At 36.5% G+C, this 10,033-nt stretch overlaps 2 protein-coding genes across 2 annotated transcripts in view; both read right to left on the bottom strand.

The window, feature by feature from the left end:
• Positions 1 to 1,633: 1,633 nt before the first annotated feature.
• On the bottom strand, positions 1,634 to 4,796 carry LOC113665405 (steroid 17-alpha-hydroxylase/17,20 lyase). Its single transcript, XM_089202259.1, has 4 exons — positions 4,575 to 4,796; positions 4,026 to 4,183; positions 2,361 to 3,391; positions 1,634 to 2,112 (listed from the first exon to the last, which is right to left on the bottom strand). Exons 1-4 carry the CDS (start codon positions 4,769 to 4,771, stop codon positions 1,966 to 1,968), a joined length of 1,533 nt encoding a protein of 510 aa, XP_089058385.1. The 5' UTR covers positions 4,772 to 4,796; the 3' UTR covers positions 1,634 to 1,965.
• A 2,078-nt stretch (positions 4,797 to 6,874) lies between these two features.
• LOC113665384 (uncharacterized) overlaps positions 6,875 to 10,033 on the bottom strand; it is a 3,957-nt gene continuing 798 nt past the window's right edge. Inside the window, exons 2-5 of the mRNA XM_027181058.2 lie at positions 9,860 to 9,907; positions 8,957 to 9,032; positions 8,363 to 8,388; positions 6,875 to 7,393 (exon numbers count right to left, since the gene is read on the bottom strand). Of these exons, the coding sequence (XP_027036859.1) occupies positions 7,262 to 7,393; positions 8,363 to 8,388; positions 8,957 to 9,032; positions 9,860 to 9,907 (282 nt within the window). The 3' untranslated portion in view covers positions 6,875 to 7,261. The remainder of the gene's footprint in view (positions 7,394 to 8,362; positions 8,389 to 8,956; positions 9,033 to 9,859; positions 9,908 to 10,033) is intronic.

Below are 10,033 nucleotides of genomic sequence, written 5' to 3'. Positions count from 1 at the left end.
TGCTCACAAGAATGCAAACTTTTGTACACAGTGTAGAAGAGGAAACTTTCACCTTAAAAAAATAATAATTACCAGTATCTGTGACGAGCCGAAATTTGCCTAATGCCTGCGTTAGTTAATTCCTTTGCGAAGCTTCATGACGACCGCCACACAATTCAATGAGTACTTATATGCATGAAAGGATTATCCTTTGTTCAGTGTTTTCTGATTCAGTCGACAAATTTTATTCAGCTCTCTTGTAAAGGACCCATTTTGTCTGTCCTACTGTTTGCAAAAGAATCCGCAACAATTTCAAAGACCTAGCAATACGGCCGGTGAGGCAGAGGAGTATCAAGAAAGTGAAACAAGTGAATATGTAGCTAAAAAACAATAAAGAAGACATAGAAATGGTTAAATTGTTAATTCAAAGAGCTGTTAGCGGACAGCACTGAAAATGGTTGGAAAAATCAGCTGGAGTAGTTAACAATGATAAATGCTCCAGAGGGATAATAATCGTAAACAAACCTCGCTGTTATTTCACCGAAACTTTCTCCTTAATCAAAGCTCATAAAATTTCCGATCAACGGCAAACTTGACAAACGAAGTCCCGGTGGCATATTTCTGAACTGATAGAGTTCAATCAGTTGATTGAAAATCAACAAGAAAGCAACAACGACACAGATATTCTTGAACGTCAAAAATTCTAACAGGAAGAACTCCTGGCTGCGTTTTAATGATGTGAGACCACCTCGTTGATATTGAACACTTTTGCACTCTGAAAAACGAGAGCCTTAAGCGGCTAACACAGCGTTTTTTACCAATAATACTAATTTTGATACCTAGCATCAATTCTAATAAGAGTCGGTAATAATTCATTTAAAGCAACCTTTGTTGCTTTGTCTAGAAGTTTCTATAACGGGGATGCCAAGGGGTTCTATTTGCTTGTTTTTCTTTTTTTCTTATTTGAACAGACCTTTTCCTGTACGAGGTCCCAGGTATGATCAAAGCTCGAGAGCGGGAACATAAAAGTTGTAGTAGATACGTTAACTGTCAGACGCAGAGATCTTGCAAGACCATCTGAGTAACAAATTTCGTGACAATTATAGGGGCAAATCAAATCAACGTCTGAAATATGACGTGTTGATCCTGTATTCGTAATTTACCGTGCTGATACCAGTAGGTAAATTGGAAGCGTTCAAGGATCGAGCAGCCACGGAGTGTTAGGTAAGTCTGATCCGAAGGTGAGCCCAGGTCAGTTACCTTAGGTTAGGGCAATGTGCAAATATTTTGCACGACCATCTTAAGCCCCTCTTAATGCCAAATGTCAAAGTATTTCAATAGTAATGTGTTTGTTACAATATTGTAAGGTGGTCAATTGATCGATTCACTGGGCCAAGCTGGAGTGAAACAAACAGCAGGAGGAGAAGACGGAGAGTGTTTAGACTTCCAAGAGGCTACTATCCTAGTAGTCAAATACGAGCGCAAAACCCGGCGATGATGGAATCTTTTAAGCGTTAATGTTGCAATTCTCTACCTGAAAAGGGATTATGGGTCAAGCGATCAAAACCTGTCCCAAATAGTGTTGTTAATGTTTTCCCTTTCAGAAAGTACATGCCAGTCGTACAATAACGATATCACTCGCAAAAAAAAATAGACCTCTGCGTTATTTTAATTATAACTGTATCCTAAATTTACTACGCAAGGAAACAGGTTCTGTATTCAAACCTCATTTAAGGCTATTTTTATCTAAAATTTTCAAAGCATGCACTCTATAAATTACCGCTAACAAGATAAACCACTTCTGGGATGAAATTACCAAGTTAAATGAAAATAATTCTTATTTTCACGAAAGATGGAGATACCAAGATCGAGGAAAAAAATCATAGCTTCCAATGCCATTGTTTATTTTCTATTGTTTATATGTTTAGCCAAAGGCTATTCAAAAGCGTATATGTTTCACACCAATAGTTTATCCTTAAAATCCTGTTACCGGCGTTTTACAACCCTAATTTTGTAAGCGGCTGGAAAGCGAGTCAGACCATATTTTCCTTTCAGATCCGGGAGATTGCCATCCTCCGATAGCAGAAATGTGAATCTATGAAGCATCCTGGACAAGAACAAGAACAGCTCCACCTTGAAAGAAAGAAACAAAAATGCACAAAAATTTTGTATATGTATTTGAAGAAATAATTCAATGATACTACTACTACTAATAATAATAATAATGTGTCTCGTGAAGCGGTCTTTACAAGATTCTATTAATAAACACTTCAACAAACATCGTTTTTGGACAAATTTTCTTAGCGCAAATACTTTAAGGGAACTAAAATTAAGAACAACTTATTCAGGTAATCATAAAAGACAAGAGAAATAAGTCTCACCTTTGCCAAGGCCTCGCCAGCACAAACCCGGCGTCCAGCTGAGAAGGGCAGAAAATTGCCAGAGTTAGTGATAAGTTGGCCATCAGAGTCAATATGGCGACGAGGGTCAAATGAGTTTGGGTTCTCCCAAAGGCTTGGATCAAGATGGACGGCCATTAGGTTGGTCATCACAACAGTATCCTTCGGAACGCGATAACCGGCCAATGTAGTATCGCTCAGAGTGTAATGTGGAAGAACTGTCTCAGCAACATTTCCGAGGCGCAATGTTTCCATAATTGTGGCCAAAACAAGAGGAAGATTTGGACGATCATCCAGGTCTGGCATGCGATCTCTTCCGACAACGTCATCCAGCTGACTCTGCACATCCCTCTGGCATTCAGGATGGTGGACAAGGTAGGCAATGGCCCAACGTAAGGTGGTACTAGTAGTCTCATAACCAGCACTAAACATATCTCCCACGGTGTTTATTATGTAGTCGTCTGATAGGATGGATGCTCTCTCCTCCGCACCAACCTCATTCGCAGCAGCAATCCTCTCTTTCAGAAGATTTCCGATGAGACTTCCAATGTCTACTTTTGGATCGAACTTATTTTCTTGAATCTTTAACTGCTGGCGGAGAATTTCAAACATTCGGTCCGAAATTTTCTGCTCTGATTTGTAGGCGCGAAATGGAAGGTACTTGGTTATCGGAAAGAAATCTAACACAAAAAGCTGATTGCTTGTTTCAGTGTCAGCAAAATACTGGTTATTCAACTGAAAGAGTTCCTCAAAATCTGGATGAGACGAGTCGAAGTGCTTTCCGAATGTGATTCGACCTATCACATTTGCAACGCTCTCCATGAAAATCTTTCCAGGGTCGAAGTCATTTCCATTTTGATCCTCAAAGTACTGCATAAGCCTTATCACCTGCTCTGAGATCCTATCTTCCACAAATTTTTGATCGGACAGGTACTGCCTGATAGCCGTCATGAAGAGCTTACGATGAAATCTCCAGGCTGGACCATAGTTTCCCAAAGCAATATCCTTTCCACCTGAAGAGAGTCATATAGCCGTGAAGAGAAATTTTAAACAAAGTATTTCTTTATTTTACAAGTTCTTGGTGAATTAGCATATGGCACTAATCTGTTTAATGCATTTAAATAGGGTGGCACCATTCCTCTAAAGATAAATGATTGTGTCTTGTCCCTTGGACACGTACAACGAGGTGCTTTTTGCCGCGCTTAAAATTAAGCGCCTTGTTTTATAAGTTTGTAAAGAAACAACAGATGACACAACTCTGTTTCGTACATTTAACCCTTTAACTCCCACGAATAACCAAAACAGAATATCTCCCAATAATATCAAGCAGACAAGTGTTGAGAGTGAGGAAAGATGCCAAATAGGAGATTATAATTGATCCAATATGAAATCATTCAAACTAACATCCAAATAACTATATGGCAAACAAAAATTAAGGAGAATTAACAATGAGATCTAGCACCGTTACTGAAAGAAAAATTCGTCGTGCTTAGGCCATTTAAGCTCGTAAGAGGCGGCATCTGTTGTTTTTAGTGCTAATATATCTCAGTGACAACTAAACAAACAAACAAGGAAGCAAATGGACAAGGGTGATTTATCTCAAAGATTTCCATTAAGTAGAACAAATCTGTAAGTTAAACAATTTACCAAGTGAGTCAATCATATAGCTGTGAAACGGAGGTCTTCCAGCATAATCAGCCGATTTTTTGACGAGCACCTCCTTCACTGATGCTGGATCTTCGGCAACTACGAGTTTGTAACTTCCAACCTTCATAGAATATACTGTGCCGTATTTTCCCCTCATGCTACAAAGAAATGGAATATTTAAGGTTTAAGAAGGGCAAAAAAAGAGATGGAATCAAGAAACTACCGTAACACAGTGTGTGAGTTATGTGTTGTGTGACGACCGATTAACCACACAAACTAAAGATATGCAAGAAAGGATAACAGATCCTTTCTTCGGTGTAATTGATTTCAAGTTTACAATAATGTCACTCGCTTGCAAAGGACCCAGTTTAAAAATAATAAAAGAATAATAAATAATAAAGAAAACGGCTCGATTTTTTAATTTAAAAGTAAACCACTATCAAGCAAACAGATGTAGCTAGACAGTGTTTAGTTGGTAGAAAAATACGCGAAGTAGATAAGGCAGTTATCTACTTTGAAACGCTAATTTTACAGCATTAACCGACAAACCTTGCTGTTACTTCACTGAAACTTTCCCCTGAATCAAAGCTCATCAAATTTCCTACTAACGGCAGGCTTGTCAAACGAGGTCCCGGTGGCATGCTTCTAAACTGATAAAGCTCAATCAGTTGATTAAAAATCAGCAACAAAACGACAGAGAAAATAATATTCCCGAAGGTCAGATATTCTGATAGCAACAACTCCATGGCTGGGGATTAATGATGAAAGATAGTAAAACTCGTCGATATTAAAATCGTGTGTTCTCTAAATCACGAGATCGTCAAACCACTCTCATGCCATTCTCCCAACCAATAATGCTAAAGAATTAAGTCATCATGGTGACAGCCCACGCATAGTATGATCGATTCAACTCTTTCAATGCCGGAACTGAATAGAATATATAAATTATTTACAATTTGACTTGGACTGATGTCATCGTTCGATTAAGGCATGGACGGCACCAAAACAGACCTCGTAATCGTGAACGAGTCTGCATAATCTCGAAAAGTGATTTCAAAAGAGCAAATTTAAATCGCGTTTTTGCAAGATGAAAATGAGGTGAGACTAAACTCTCGCCTAGTGACTATGATAGTCCGCTCATCACAACACACGTCCAGCAGCTGTCATCTTTAGTTACGATCAAAATTGCGAATTTTTGTGAAACGTTTGCTAGGTGTAAGTTTTATTTAAAAAAAAAATCGTAAATCGTTAATGAAATTTCATTGTAATCATTGTTGTCAACAGGGTATTCTGAGATATTAAAAAAAATAATTAGCTTTAAAATTCGTGGAATAAGCGCTTTATTCAAGGTGCTCGATTTGTATACCAGATTTACAACAAATTGGACACTGTTGAGGTCACCTTTGAAACTGTCTCGTAAAAAACTAAAGAAAGAAAATATATGATAAATTATTTACAAGAATGCAAATTTTTGTACCTAGTGTAGAACAGGAGACTTTCACCTTAAAAAAAAAGAATTCCCAGAACTGTGACGAGCCGAAATTTGCCTAATACATTCGATTCCTTCGCTTACAAGTTGAGCAACACTAGACGACGAAATCAATGTCAAATGGCCAACTGCATCCATGTTCAAGGCGGATTTCGAAGCTGTAAACTTGGGTCAGGCGCTGAACAGACATTAGCATTGAGCAATGAATATTAAGCATAGTTTTCTTACTCCTAGCTAAGATCACATAGTTACTCTCGCGCTCCATGGTTAGAGTGGGTTCTAAATTCGGGAGTCAAGGCTTTAACCCTTTAACTCCCTGACCAAATTTTTAATTCTCCTTACTGTCAACCATACAATTCTTATGATGTTAGTTCTGGGAATTTAATATTGGATCAACTAATTATTCCCATATTGATATTTTTCTTTATTCTCATCACTTATCTGGTTGATATTGTATTGATGTTGTAAAGAGAAATCCTGTCTTGGTCACTCACGGGAGTTAAAGGGTTAGAGCGCAGTTACGAGTGATCGTTAAGTGGGAATGATTCTGTAGCTAAACAGAACGCAGGGATGTCGGAACAGCAACAAAGATGATTTATTCCTGATGAATGTAGTCTTCACAGCTGACAAAACTCTGAGACAACTCGTCATAGTAAACACTGATACACGGCCTCTGCCAAACTTCGAATAACCACTACCGCCCGGTTTAACTCAACCTCAGTCACACTTGAGTGAACTCAACTCCGTCACACTACTTAGCTTGTCAAAAAAAACCAGTCATGCATCTAGTTACACAAATTAACTTGTATGCTTAACAGCATGAAATTCTCTAACTTTTCGGCTAACCTAATTATAGTAGCATTCCAACATGCAACTATTTACTGCATCTTACATGGACTTGAAAAGCTGCCGATACAGAATGAAAAGGGCAAACAGGAGTAGAATGGGAAAAGCAAAGCAAAAGGCCTGATTTAGGTTCATGTTTATCACAATACGCACAACACGCACCAGAAATAAGATCTGATCAACTATGTTTATTTTAACCTATTTATGTATTTCGGTAGTGCGACCCAAAATTGTCACATTTTTCAGAACTTCCCGTTTCGGTTTCAACTTTCCGAAAATTTTTGCCTGTTTAATTTTTGGTTTGGGCTGTTGTGCGACGTAGGCCATACTCAAGAAACTTCAAGATTGTCACGCAAGTCACGAAACAATTTATTGTAACAAGCGCACGCGTTAGTGTTTGCAACTTCTCACCCTCACAAAATGACACAGAATACACAGAAGAGGACAAGGTGCTGGTAAAGAATGAAAGGGAAGCGAAAAGGCGCAGAAACCATAGCCACATTTCGTTCCTAAATTTTACCATTTATTAAATAATATTGTCTCTGACTCACAATACCGTAAGTTCAATACAAAAAAATTATTCAATACAAAACAACAATAACAAACAAGGTTTGACTCTGTAAAATCTCAAAAGGGTGATATTAGTATTTTGAGTAATTTCCAGATTATCTTGCAGTAATTCGCAATCGATAGGACTTAATCACACTCACTTTGTATTTCAGCACAAACTCAACTTTGCCTTTTTTTTCCTTTAAAAATGAGAAGGGTGACATGTGCAAACCAAACATTTATAACATAATTCATTAGCTACAATGATTGGACATTAGAAAACAAACCTAGATCTCTGCTGATGTAAATTTAAATAAACTAGAACTAAATTATATAAAGACTAGTGATTTCTCTAAGTTGATGGTTCAGGTCTGTGATATAACAGCACATCTGTGAAAATGGACTCCAAAGAGATACAGATTCCCACGAAGTACAAGAACCACAATTTCTCTGCAGGAAGTTCCCCTGATCTTGTCCAGTGAACCTGTGATAACATGAATAATCATATATACTCATCGATATTCCACATATAGTTTTACATGCAATAATGCAAAACTCAGAGGACCACAGACTCAGAAATATTTCTGGAATGTTGGTTGTTGTGTTGAGTGGAACAAACAATCATTTGTGACAAAATTTGACAGTATGCAGTACTAACTTTAAGTTTTTCTTTATATTTTTCTTTAACACAATTCTTTTTGGCAGTTAAGTTTCTTTACAGAGTTACACAGTAATGTAATCTTTTAATTTTTGAAAAGCATCATCAAATTACATCTATTACTTTGGGGCATACAATTACAAGTCTGTGATTTATTTCAAAGAGAATTAAAATAACTACATGTGTTGGTAAACTACCAAGTATAAGCACAGTTCCCTAATGCACTTGTAAACTGATGTATAAATTGATTTAATGAACGATAAAACAACACATAACTGGACAAAACCATTATGAAACCAACATTAAACTTGGACCCAATGTCAGTAAAAAGACACAAGATCAGTCTGACAAAACTCATTTGACGACTAAAAATCTTAAGGTATCCTGTCAATCTAATTCTTAAAAAACAAAATTACTAAGAAAACATCTGACAAAATCAGTTAATTTGGCTAACAGCTAGATTTAAATACTTTTACCATAAAAAACCTGCATATAAGCCACACCCCGAATTTAGCAGCTCAAATTTTGGAAAAGTTTTTCGAAAGAAATCAACACAGTTTTTCCATAGATTTTTGCATTACAACAAGAATGTGAGCAGAACATTCTAAACTTAGTAACCGAGCATTAGATTGGGTGTGAAAATGGAAATGTTCCCACAGATAAGCCACACCCTCAATTTCTAGTGACAATTTTTGGAAACAAGGTGCAGCTTATTTGTGTGTTTTATGGTACATTAACTTTTTTGTAAGAAACAGAGAAAAAAACAATTATTTCAAATGTGAAAAACCACCTTACCAAAACTAACTCCACCATACCAATAGCTACAAAATAGAAGAACATTAAGAAATCAATAATGAATTAAGTCTCCAATAATAGCATCAGAAAAAAAATTAATAATCAAAAAGACCCTGATGCTTAAAAATTGCTCCTGGAAAAATAAGAGCATTCATGATATCAAGAACTACAATTGTCCCTGCTCTTGAAACTCTTGTAAACTGAAATGTTCCTTGAGAGAAAAGCAATATACCATCATGTTCATGATAAAGCTTTTATTTGTAAAAAAAACAGCACAGTTGCTTAAGCCCAGCCCAAAGGAAAAAATTGGTGCCACACAAATCGCTGGTTCCTACGCACAAAGGCCCTAATATCAATATACTCATTCTCCATACTGTTCTCTATATATTTCCTAAGGTGCTGACAAGAAGAATTTCTGAAACAATCAAGAGCTAATTTAGTTAGTATGTGATCATTCCTTTCATTCTTGTGAGTACTTAATGTGTGATTCAAGGTTGGAATTGTGAGGAGAAATTAAATGCTAGTCGCTCTTAAGGGCCAAACAGTTATTAGATACCTCAATAATATTGTGTTTGCTCCAAGGCATGTACTTACAAATGATGCTGACTCCTAACAATATGTATGTAGAATCCACTGCTGCACCACGATACAAAGACAGTATAATGGTAATCTGTCAAACCAAATGAATGCATAAAAATCTATTAACCCTTAAACACCCAAGATCTGATTGTTAATTCTCCTCTCTAGCTCCTACACATTTACATGTAATCTAGTTATGAGAATTTAGTGTTTGATCAAGATAACAACTTCTACCTGATGAGTTAGAGTTTTCTCAATACCTGTTTGCAGGATAATGTACTACATGGGTACTATAGGGAGAAGTTACATGTTGGTCACTTCTTGGAGAGAAAGAGTTAATTAATAATGATATACAATGTAGAAGTAAAAATATCACATGTGCATTTCTAGTGACAGCACATATAGTGCACAAAGCTGTAGTTGTGAGTCTGAGGAAAATTTTCAAGCGAAATGGTTTCATAATTTTCATTACTGTTAAGTCAAGCACCAAATTACATGTAACTCTTTTTCTAGATTTAAGTCCAAGCATTTCTTTTAAACTTGACCCAATGGATAAAGCTAACACTTACACAACGCCTAGCCTTTACAAATGGGGTGAAATTTTACACTTTTTTGGTGCTTTTTTTTCCATGCAAAATACCAATGCCAATGTATTTTTATGGCATTAGTATTTTTTCCTTACTGTCTGCTATACAAGTTTTGCTTGGAGAATTTGTATAGCATCAACAACTATCCCCCAACTGATCTTTCTCTTTATTCTTGTCACTTGCCTGCTTGATATTGTTTTTATTTTGTGTAGCAAAATTCTTTTTTAGTCACCCATGGGAGTTAATGTAATGAGAAATTTCTAGCACCACGGACAGTCACAAAGACAACAACTGAGTCTGATTATTTGCTAGCAAATTTCTTTGTACCTACCATGACCATAATGATCACAAACAGCATAAAGAAGTACATGATAAGTGTCTACAAAAAAAGCAAATACACAAAAAGTCAGAACATGAACAGAGTAATTTACTCATAATGAGTTGTATGAACATATTAATTTAATCACAATGAGTTGAATGAATAATTATATATCCTCGAGAAATA

This window comes from Pocillopora damicornis, chromosome 1, assembly GCF_964200805.1.
Source record: "Pocillopora damicornis chromosome 1, jaPocDami1.2, whole genome shotgun sequence".
In the NCBI taxonomy this organism is placed as follows: domain Eukaryota; kingdom Metazoa; phylum Cnidaria; class Anthozoa; order Scleractinia; family Pocilloporidae; genus Pocillopora; species Pocillopora damicornis.
This window is presented reverse-complemented; position numbering and strand designations above follow the sequence as displayed.

What these genes read in the sequence shown, in the direction of transcription:
- LOC113665405 (XM_089202259.1), bottom strand. Translation starts at nt 4,771, where the DNA reads ATGGAGTTGTTGCTATCAGAATATCTGACCTTCGGGAATATTATTTTC. An exon ending in TTCAGTGAAGTAACAGCAAG is followed by an intron (nt 4,184 to 4,574) that starts GTTTGTCGGTTA and finishes ATTTCTTTGTAG; the next exon opens with CATGAGGGGAAAATACGGCA. An exon ending in CTATATGATTGACTCACTTG is followed by an intron (nt 3,392 to 4,025) that starts GTAAATTGTTTA and finishes GACTCTCTTCAG; the next exon opens with GTGGAAAGGATATTGCTTTG.